At 38.4% G+C, this 11,631-nt stretch overlaps 1 protein-coding gene across 1 annotated transcript; it reads right to left on the minus strand.

Annotated features, from left to right (window-relative positions):
• Nucleotides 1-330: 330 nt before the first annotated feature.
• LOC139738376 (CMP-N-acetylneuraminate-poly-alpha-2,8-sialyltransferase-like) lies at nucleotides 331-10,921 on the minus strand. Its single transcript, XM_071649012.1, has 3 exons — nucleotides 10,779-10,921; nucleotides 5,207-5,740; nucleotides 331-1,654 (listed from the first exon to the last, which is right to left on the minus strand). Exons 1-3 carry the CDS (start codon nucleotides 10,919-10,921, stop codon nucleotides 1,384-1,386), a joined length of 948 nt encoding a protein of 315 aa, XP_071505113.1. The 3' UTR covers nucleotides 331-1,383.
• Nucleotides 10,922-11,631: the final 710 nt, after the last annotated feature.

An 11,631-nucleotide genomic window follows, 5' to 3' on the forward strand; every position in this document is an offset into this window, starting at 1 on the left:
CTTTGCAAACTAGAGGTGGATAGCTCTCACCGGCAATGGCAAAGTCAGCAGCAGTGAATGGAAAGGTGACAGACTTGTTATAATTCTATAATGCGTGATTTTCGCATTTTGAATTACATTTGTATTTTAACATCTACTATCCGAGTTTAAAGATAATGGGGGGGGGGGGTTGAAAGTTTTCTTCTATCTAGACCATGGTCTAGTTTCAATAATACATGTACACGTACTTGGTCTAAGATATCTAACTCAACCATTCACTCTGAGTCAGACTCAACCACACGAGCCGACCAAGCGGGAGTGGCGGGGGGGGGGGGGGGGGGGCAACCTGTTGATTTTTTTTTAATTAGATCGAAGAAATTACACCTGCACCACAGCTCCTTAGTTTGCTATATTAAGTAGTTTCAATCTGCTGGCTGCCTGTGTTTTTCATTCGTGTTTTTCTCGTTCGAACCACGAACGGTCCTCTCATTGATAGAGAGAAAACATTTCCCCACTCTCGCTGTGAAACAAGTACAACCATAGATATGAATGAATACAAATGAACATGCCGACACACCTGCACCACAGCTCGTATATATACGTTTATTAGTATCAATTTGATGCGTGTCCGTGCTTTTCCGAGTTCCTCACTATATGAAAGACAATAGCCATGCAAGGTGGAAGACACAATTATAAAAGTATACTAACGGACAACGAACTACATATACTAATTCGAGAACAAGTCAATCTCTCACAGCTATGAAAGTGGCAGGGAATTTACACTTTTTTAACGAATTTTGAAGAGGAGATATGTATGTCTACATTTGAATATAAATATTATTCATTTTGTTAGGTTCATACAGTGTCACTTTTAAACAAAAATTGTGTGTAAAACCTATGATTATACCTTTCTCAACAACTGAATGTTTCATTAGTTTGACATTTGACATAGTGTTGGACTATCAAATAAGATTTCTATCTTCAAGTGCGATTAGTCTTCATGTATCTCTGGATTTGTTGCCATATACATTAACAACACGGGGTTCACTTTAGTTTCTGTTTCGTTGTGCGGAAATTTGTTTACTTCTCAAGCAGCTATTAGGTCATAAATTGGGATATTTAAAAAAAGAGTACTGTGTGTGTAATATCATGCGTCATACCCAGTGCCGTACGAAGGATTTAATTCGTCTTCAGCATCAGCGGCACTCGCCACTCTCCTTTGGCCTAAATTTTGAAATTTAGCATAAAGCTAACATTTCTTTATTTAAAAAGAAAAATAATGTAATGTGTTATTGCAGAAACATTTAACTACGCTATTACTTCTTTAGGATGAACAGTCACCTCGACAGCAATAGGCATAACTTATACGTCAGCGAATACAAATGTACATACGACAGGTATAGTTCAGTGAAAGCTGCTTGGATCACACACATCCTGTTGGAGTCGTAAGGCACCTAATTTTTCCAAGTCTTCAAATAGCTTAAATTCCCAAGGCATCTTATGAGGGTTCGTTGTGTAGTTCACTTTAAAGTTGTCATAGTAATGGTATGACAGTGTTCGATTACGTGAGTCGACGTAGAACGGGTAGAACCCAAACATAGTTATTTCACGACAGAACATGGCAGCTGCAGATACGATCAGCAGTCCCGTTGAGGGCGTTCTTTTCTTCCAAATCCTGTAAAGTAAATGGTGGACGAGAGTTTTGAGAGTACAGTGTAGTGGCTAAAGGGATTGCAAATTGATTTGTAAAAGGCGAATATGAGAGAAATATATATATATAATTATATATATATATATATATATATATATGTACAAGTTATACTATGCAATATTGATGCATATATACACTCCCATCTGTGTAATTATTCCCTGCCGTCTCTGCCTCTTTCACTGTCGTTATTATTTTCACTATTGTTTTGATCATTATTATTTTTTATTTTTTGTATATAATATCCATGTTTTGTATTTTGTCCGATTTGTCCTCAGTCTTGACAAAGGGCAGAAAGCCCGAAAGCTTGATTGAAATCACTTGTGAGGATTCAATTAAGCAACGTCTACCGCCTCCTTACTCTCGTTATATATATATATATATATATATATATATATATATATATATAGTGTATATACAAGTATCTAAGATACAGTAAAGTAGTAACAGAAAAGGTAGGTATACATGGAGAATGCTAAAACATTTACATTGAGAAAATTGCCATTTCTATTTCATCTTAAATATCAGCATTGAACGAAAGGTCATCATATATTGTTTGAAAGACAGTTTACAATATCCAAAATCATTCAGGTATCATTTTGTGTGTGTGTGTGTGTGTGTGTGTGTGTGTGTCTGTGTGTCTGTGGTATTATGTTCACGCTTGAATGAACAGAAGATATTGTTTGCGAGAGAGCAAAAATCAACTTGCGGAAAAGGGTTCTACTACTCTAAAAAATCGAGTGAAATATTCACTCTTGAAGGAGTGAATACAAAAAAAGAGTGAATTTAGAGTGAAATTAAAGTGAATTTTGTGTGAAATTTGGAGTGAATTTTGTGTGAAAATGTTCATTTTCACTCTTTTTAGAGTGACCTCAGTGATCACTCCAAAATCTTCGAGTGATCCTGAGGTCACTGAAAATGAACATTTTCACTAAAATTCACTCCAATTTCACTCTAAATTCACTCTTTTTTGTATTCACTCCTTCAAGAGTGACTATTTTCGCTCGATTTTTTTAGAGAGTACAACCCACTGGAAACCACCCTCCGGATAACTACCCCAGGACAATTCCCTCCTACAGCAATTACCCCCCCCCCCCCCCCAACAACAACAACATTTTTCCACTTGTGTGTGTGTGTGTGTGTGTGTGTGTGTGTGTGTGTGTGTGTGTGTGTGTGATAGATAGATAGAGAGAGAGAGATAATGAGAAACTTCTTTATACGGAATATGAAAGAGCATGTAATTCCAAGAGGAATTCAACGTTCATTTGTTGAAAATTGGTTTTGAAATTGCTGAGATAAAACAGAGCAGCCCTAATGATAGGTGGGACCCACCTTTTGAGGATCGCTTTGTCTTCTTTGTTTTTGGGTGTCTCAGTCATTCCAAAACCGATTTTCATTGTATAAACTTCGAATTCCTCTTAGAATGGTATGCTCTGTAATATTTCGTAAGTGGTTTTTCGGTATCTCGCAGAAAGTTAAAAGCCCAATCCTCATCTCCACCAATAAGTATCAACAATGAATATGAAAATTAGCACAATTACACTTGTATGGACAGTTAGCTGTAATTACACACTAGGACAGATCAGGGCACCGTTTCATAAGAGTTGTCAGCTCTGGCAAGTTGTTAATCTCTGATAATTTCAGTACAATCCTGGTTTTTGATTAGCTGAGAAGCTCTGGTCACTGACTTGTTACCACGGAACTACATGGACCTACAACGAATGCCGCTACTATGGTAATTTTGTCAGAGACTGACAACTTGTCAGGGCCGACAACTTTCATGAAACGGTGCTCAGATCCTATCAGAAATTACGGCTTTAGGCCTATATCGAGGACCCCTATCTTATGCTAGGGAAATTCCAGGGATTTCCAGTGAAATCAACTCATTTTCACATGTGTATCGTCATTTGTGTCATAATGGTAATAGATCAAACGCAAAGAATGAATGATGACAGTGCAAGAAAAGGGTACTTTCCAAACGTACATGAGCTTTGTCTTCGGATATGGAAGCCTATACCAAAACTACAACCGCGGATGGTAGTTTTCCGAGGGGTACGAGCAGTTATCCAGGGGTATAGTAATCCGGGGATATCTATCGGGGGGGGGGGGGGGGGCCTAGTTATCCAGGGGGTAGTTATCCGTAGTTGTCCTGGGGAAATTTCCCTGGGGTGATTGCCCTAGGAGGGGAATTGTCCGTGGGTGGGGTATTTGTCCAAGGGGGTAATTGCCCTAGGAGGGTAGTTGTCCGGGAGGTATTTGCCCTGGGCGAAAATAGCCGGAGGGGGGGGGGGGGGGGGGTAATTATCCGGGTGGTAATTATCCGGGTGGTAGTTATCCAGGGTATAGTTGCCCCCCCCCCCCCCCCCACACACACACACACTTCGCGCAATATTCTGCAATGCGAGAAGGCCTCGTCATGAGGCTTCTTGACCTTTTTGTTCCTTTTTCCAAATCTCGCAAAACTTTTGAGACCAAATTTGCAACTTCCGCGTAATAACCTAATAACCTAATAACCTCTGAATAGGGCGAACATGTTGTCGAGGTCATCCCACGAGCCCGATACCCACGTGACATACAGCCCACGAGCTCGACATTGGGAAAAAAAATCCATGAGTCATACAGCCCACGAGTTGTACAATCAACGAGCCATACCCTTAACAAAGGACATCAAGACAGTATATCAACTCGTGTGTGTATTGTGTGTGTGTCTTTGTGTCTGTCTGCCTGTCTGTTTGTCTGACAGTCTGAGTGTGACTGTGTGTTTGTTTTGCTATTATGATGCACGAATACTTTTGTTAGTATACTTTGAATCTTCAATTACCGAATTAATGCCTAAATCCCAATTGTATCAATCAAACATAATCATTAGGCCTACCATACTTTGGCGCAAGTCGATTTTTCTACTCTCCTATAACGTCTCGTGTTCATTCAAGCGTGAACAAATGTCGCACACAAATGATACCAAATGATTTAGGGCGAAACACTCTTTCATAAGTGTTGTAACATTTAATGTTCAAAGATGATTTGTAAAGTGGGCTCTAACTAGCAATTCTCGCCATATTAACTTTTTTAAACTCATGCACCCTCTAAATATACAAGATGAATTAATGTGATTGAAAAGGTATCAATGTATAATACAACTATACTGTTACATGCACGCATGTACCACTGCCACAGCTCAGCAGAAGACGTAATAGGCATACGTCTTGTATGGTGCCATGGCGTGTAGTGTATAGTGACGCGATATATAGGCCCCTACAGTAAATGAAAATTTCTCTTTTTATGGCTTAGAAAAGTAAAGAGTCAAGACAAGATTGACAGAAAGACGACCTGGAGGGACATAAAGCAGACATATCAAGACAGATGGAAAGATAATGAATTCATAGGTGGATAAATAGCTATTGTCAAGGTAGGTGAATACATAAAGGTTCATGAAGATAAATCGACTACTGAGATAGATTGAGATAGAAGACATAACACAGACTGAGGTAACATGGGTAGGGTGGAGTATAACATTACCTCGGGATTGCCCCAAAGAGTGACATGGGGCTGTAGGCCCATCTTGCCTCAAAGTTAAACTGCTTGCCCATAGCTCTTCCCAAGTTGTTCATATTTCCTTTGCGACTGCCTCCTTTCGGATACCAAATCACCGAGTGATTGTACATCTTGACCCGCTCTACCCAAGTTCCCAATGTCGTATTTGAAATTGACAATGTCTTTCTTGCAGCTCGACCAAGTCTAGTCATCTGGGAGTAATTCATCGTTGTCGCATTTGCCTTGTATCCAACATCGGTTCCGAGGTCGCCCCCGAACGGGGCAAGGTTCATTCGAAACACGTAGTCGTGACCATCAATGGCAGCTCCACACCGACTGTCGGCCAGTATGCCCGAGTTGCCCACCACGGCGCATCGGTCCTGCTCAGGTATAGTCTCTGTCTTATTTTGAAGGGTCAGCTCCGTCTGATTAACCTCAAAGTCAAAGAACTCGGGATCGATGTCGGTTTTGTAGATCTGGATGATATCCGACAGAGTTAGTTTCGTCAGCACCTTTTCCCTATAGGGATAGAATAGTCGTGACACGTTCGTGACTTTTACAAACATTCGAGATTATAATTATGTGAATGACAGGTAAGTGGCAGAAACAAAATATACTAGTATTGTACATTCGGGGGGGGGGTATTCTCGTGCTGATGAAACACACACACACACACACACACACAAAATACTGCATCTTTAACCCTAATCAGGCTGGGGGGGGGCGGATTCCGCCCCCCCCCCCTCGACGTTTCGCGCAATATCTTTGCAACGCGATAAGCTCCCGCCGCGATGTTTCATGACTTTTTTCTTTCAAGTGTCGCGCAACTTTTGAGACCAAAATTGTTGCCCCCGCGCGTACCGTTTTGACCCGACGCCCGTTCGAAAAAAATTTGTCAACCCCAAAATTGCTCCAAAACGTGATTTTGTGTACAAATCCAATGCAAATTGTGTTTTTTCAATTAATTCACATAAAAATTCAGATCTTGACTTTGAATGGACGAAATTAATTTATTTTAGCATAATAAAGCTTCGAAAAATGTCTGTGACAAATTTTGGCCAAAAAACAAACAAAAACAAAAGGTCGAAAAACAAAGAAATACATAAGAAATTCAAAAACAATCAAATACATAAGAAATTAATTTCGATACAGATTTTTTTTATTCTATGTCTCAGGAGAATGATACAAGAAACATTTTTAAAAAGTAATTAGCTTAATTAGAGCATTAATAAGTGATTTAGAGCCCAAAACTGATTTTATGCATAAATCACAATAATTAATTAATATAAAATATAAGAAAATTTTTCGGAGAAAGCAACCATACATTTTGATAGTATACGTCGCGGGCGTCGCGTGTGCCGATTTTCGGCGCGATCACGCGTTCCATAGGCGAGATCTGAAGGGGGGGGGGCGGAATCCGGCCCCCCCCCCCCCCCCCCAGATACAGCATAGCCAAAAAAGCCCAGCCTGATTAGGGTTAATGTTATGTTTTTGTTGCTTGATTATACATTTATATTTGTGAGTAAAAGAAAGTTAAAGAATTGACCCCTTCCCCAGGAAGGACAAAAAATAAAAATAAACATGCATCAACTTAATTCGACCATTTTGTTCAGAGCACGCGATCAACGTCTTTATGACACGTTATTACGTTCATCACATTGTTATGATTTCGTGACATTTGTATAAGCGAACATTTCATTGTTGTTGTTGTTGTTTTATAGAAAGAAAGAAGAAAGAGAAAAATGGGGCCCTATACAAATAATTTGCCCCAGACAGCACTTAACATAAAACAGGCATTATTAATCTTAGAAAAATATGAACATTATTAAATATATGTGTATGTACCAAGTCTCCACGAGGGAGCTCATATCGTCTCCACGAGGGAGCTCATACTGTCTCCACAAAGGAGCTCATTAAGTCTCCATTTCATTGTATTCCTAATTATTTTGTTGGAAATGAAATAAATCAACTTGAACTTTATATAAATCGCCCTATAGGTATAATCTACTCTAACCGTGCCTATCAACACCGAAACCGCTAATTTGAATGTATTAAGAAAACAAAGAAGTTTCTTCACAGTCGTTTACAATTAGCCATCACCACAATTAGCCATCACCACAATTAGGCTACCACTGTGACAGTGGCAGCATACTAATTTTCATTGTAACATTAGGATTTGGCAGGGGAAATAGCGCAAATAGACTAGAGTGAGCGAATAAAATGATATGGTAATGCCAGTACTAGTCAGTAAGCTCAAGGGTGGGTAACCTGTGGAGGATACATGAATGTGAATGGAGAGGCAACATAAAACTAGATATGGACCAATATAATGATGTAAGTGTTAAAAGGGTGAAAAAAGTATAAGTAGCGAGGAAGGGGGTTAAACAAGATGCACAGTAAAACCAATATCCTAGTGTAGCATATAATGTTGTGGCACAAAAAAGAAGAAGAAGTAGGAGCCAACTAGTGTCAGGGCATGGGACTAACGTATACTGCATGTGGTATTATGAAACATACACACGAGAATCAAAGATCATCCTTGAAATAATTATTTCTTTGTGTCAAATGTCAAAATTAACAACAACAACAGCGTAAGTATTGTGTCATGTGAATCTGGGGAATACAGCACAACGAATTACCATGGTAAAACAGATTCTTGCTTTCATGGGATATCTACGTTCACATGATTTACAGTAATTACTATGAGTAGTATTTGTGATATTCGGCTATTCTCATGAAATGACACTTTATGGACACTCTAAATTTGATATATTTCAAAGGATTAACAGCAAACAAAACGACAGAAGTAGAAGTGAATCTTACCAAATTTGGCATGAATTCCGAAATTCAAGGTTATTGGTCACAAGGTGAAGAGTAAGTCCGATATTGATACTCTTTAGAGCATTTTGTGGAAATTAATACGGAAATGCATCCTTGATGCAGTGAGGGAAAAATGTTAGTCTCCAGTCAGAGGTCAAGATAAATTTTGATAAAAAGTGAAAATGTTCTCGTGACAGATGTGATTGCTAAGAAAAGTGAAGCATCCTATTCGACCTCGCACTGCTGCGGTGGATTGCTCTAGCTTGAATTAATGCCATCCATAATAATGAATCTATCATTCACGTCAACTCAATGCAGATTGTAATTACAGCACTAGGACGGGGGACCCGTTCGAGCACATGTATCCTCTGAACATCCCGACAACCCATCTGCATGACTTTTTTAAAGGCCAAAATGTTGAATAATAATATCACAACTGCCGCAGGATGCAATGAAATCCGACGAAAAATAAGGCTGGTCTAGCACATATTGTCATCCTATAAAAGTCAGAACAATGAGGGCGCTGTCAATGAAAGATTCTGTTACCTAGAATGATAATAATTCCCTATAAACCTTCACAGCAAGTTTGAATAAAATCCTACAAGAAATGTGGCTGATAGAAGTTACACATACAAGAAATATGACATGCACATGGCATCCACGTCGGAGTACTGGGGGCACCATCACCACAAATTGTTATTTCCTACATGTAAATGTAGAATGACCATCCATATTGAGCAAGTTTGAATAAAATCCGACGAGAAATGAGGCTGGTATATAGCACATACAAGAAATATGACATGTCATCCTTAAAAAGTCAGAACAATGAGGGCTCTGTCAAGGAAAACTTGTGCTACCTGAAAAAAACAAAAAAACAAAAAAACAAACAAACAAACCCATAAACCTCCACAACAAGTTTGAATAAAATCCGGCAAGTTATAGCTAATAGAGCACATACGAGACAAGAAATGTGACATGGCGTCAAAGTCGGAACACTGAAGGCGTCGTCATCACAATTGAGCATGTGTCCTACACTGTACACGTAGAATGACCACCCATACACCTCCTTACAGCAAGTCTGAAAAAAATCTGATGGGTAGGCCTAACAATCAAGTTATAGAATAATGTTTTTTTTTAAAATGCACATTTTTATCTTAGGGTGACCTTTGACCCTGTAAAAGATGGAACAGTGGGGGTAGCATTACCAATAGCTATAGGTGTCTAGACTTGACTGTGATCCATTTACATACCAAATTCGAGAAAAAACATCGGTCAAGAAAAATGGCGAGTATGGCACACAGCAGCAGACCCTGAAAATGTACTTTTTCTGTGTAAAGACGGAACAAGCGAGGGCGCTATCACCAGTTCGATGGGCTTCTTCATTTTGGGTTATAATTATTCTGTACCATAATACACCTTCATGCCGAATTTGAAGATGATCCGAGAAGAACCGCAACCAGTAGAACGGTGGCGTAACAAGGCCAATAGTATCCTCCGAATTGATCGGGGGATACAACAATAATATGGATAACTATGTGAATTTGATGGGTACCATGTTGTTGCTGTTTTTCCATCAACCACGAAATTATTTTTTAACTTCTTCATTGTACTAATATTGAGAAAAAGTATTTTGAGACCATGACTTCAGTATCTCACATTATTTCAATACAAGTATCTTTTTTTTATAGAACTGTTCAATTCTTTGACTCTTATTCACACCCATTTTTAATAAATATTCTTTACCATTTCGTGTTCGTTGATGACACCTTTTCTTCCATAATCAACTTCAGTGGGAATACTTAAAGCCACAATTTACATTTAAAGCTAAAAACAAAACAGCTTTAGTCCTTCAAGAGAGTTCTAAAATGTTAGTTAGGGATAGAAACGACAAAATGTAAAGATTTTACTCAGTATAATCAATGTTACTCTCTAAAAAAAAATCGAGTGAAAATTTTCACTCTAAAAAGAGTGAATACGAAAAAGAGTGAATTTCGAGTGAAATTGGAGTGAATTTTGAGTGAAAATGCTCATTTTCACTCATTTTGGAGTGACGTCAGGGATCACTCCAAAATCTTCGAGTGATCCCTGACGTCACTCCAAAATGAGTGAAAATGAGCATTTTCACTCAAAATTCACTCCAATTTCACTCGAAATTCACTCTTTTTTGTATTCACTCTTTTTAGAGTGAAAATTTTCACTCGATTTTTTTTTAGAGAGAAAGTATTATTAAATATACAAAGATGAACAACAGTCTTTATCAAAATCGTTTCTAAAATAAAATCACAATCGCCTATGTATATACAGCTGTGAGTCATAGAGCGATATCTCCTCATATTTGTGGATATGTATATATATATATACATGTGTATATATTCACAGCAGTAGTTCAATATGGAAACTCCGTGAGAGACGTAGTTTTGACGAATTTTCGCCCATAGGGCTTTGTCAAGTCAATGGCAGATTTTAACTACGTCTCTCACGGAGTTTTCATACTGAACTACTGTTGTGAATCTATACTTTCTTGGACTCCGAGCAGAAACTAATTGCTGTTATCACTTATATATATATATATATATATATTATAGTGATGCAACTAAACTGTAGGCATCTGATGTGGTAACTCAAACATTTCTGTTAATCAATGCTCCCAATAGTAAACAGTGGCTTTGATATTGTTTTCAGTAATCTTAATTGTTTCGAACTTACGCAACAATAGCGCTGATGTATCTAAACTTACCTTATGTAAGATGTTTTCAGAGGGCTCGTGACTTTACTTGCCGGTGTATTCGTCCGTGTGACAAGTGATGCTTCAACTGCAAACTGACTGCCTTGTTTCCCACATGCAAATAAAAAGGCAAGAAGGGGCAGAAAGACAGACATATCTTCTTATATGGCTAAACAAAGAGCGTCGAGTATTATAGTATATTAGTACTCGTCTAACGGCTGATTTGCAAGATGCAATGAAGCAGGAACTCCTAAATAGAAATACAGCACTTTACAAATATAATGAGCTTTCTTTATTTTCTGTTTCATTATATTACATTTTTCGATTCAATGCACTCAAAATAAAATTCCCGATAAGCTATGATAGCTCGTGAAAGCCGCCGTATTATATCGTAATTAAGGTAATGATTGCGTGTGCAGAGCAGAATAACGAAAAGAACGAAAAGAAGAAATGTTTTCTTCAGCCAGAATGAAAATCGATTCTTATTCTGTTGATTGCGAAATTTCTGACTCCTTCGGCAGGAGACAATTACGTGATAGTACTTCTGTTCATTTCGTTTGTTCTTTGCAATTGTTTTGATGTCAGATCTGTGCATGCACGTGTGTGTGTGTGTGTGTGTGTGTGTGTGTGTGTGTGTGTGTGTGTGTGTGTGTGTGTGTTTGAATACACTGTATCATGTTTTGATAAGATAAATACGAAGACATATTCCGATCTCTGAAAAAAAAAACCAATATCACTACATGATTCATTAGTGATCTATTCTTCTGCCTTGTTGTTCAATGCCGAAGGGAATTTATTTTGAATGCTAACAAAAACAAGAGACCCGGGGGTCTCGCGTTCACTTGAGTATCGCAAGTTCACTTTC

The sequence above is a fragment of the Diadema antillarum genome, unplaced genomic scaffold (genome assembly GCF_040938485.1).
Source record: "Diadema antillarum isolate AM-2024a unplaced genomic scaffold, OU_Dant_1.0 seq00000739_RagTag, whole genome shotgun sequence".
Lineage (NCBI taxonomy): Eukaryota > Metazoa > Echinodermata > Echinoidea > Diadematoida > Diadematidae > Diadema > Diadema antillarum.

What these genes read in the sequence shown, in the direction of transcription:
- LOC139738376 (XM_071649012.1), bottom strand. Translation starts at nt 10,921, where the DNA reads ATGTCTGTCTTTCTGCCCCTTCTTGCCTTTTTATTTGCATGTGGGAAA. An exon ending in CTGAAAACATCTTACATAAG is followed by an intron (nt 5,741 to 10,778) that starts GTAAGTTTAGAT and finishes CTATCCCTATAG; the next exon opens with GGAAAAGGTGCTGACGAAAC. An exon ending in CTCTTTGGGGCAATCCCGAG is followed by an intron (nt 1,655 to 5,206) that starts GTAATGTTATAC and finishes TTTACTTTACAG; the next exon opens with GATTTGGAAGAAAAGAACGC.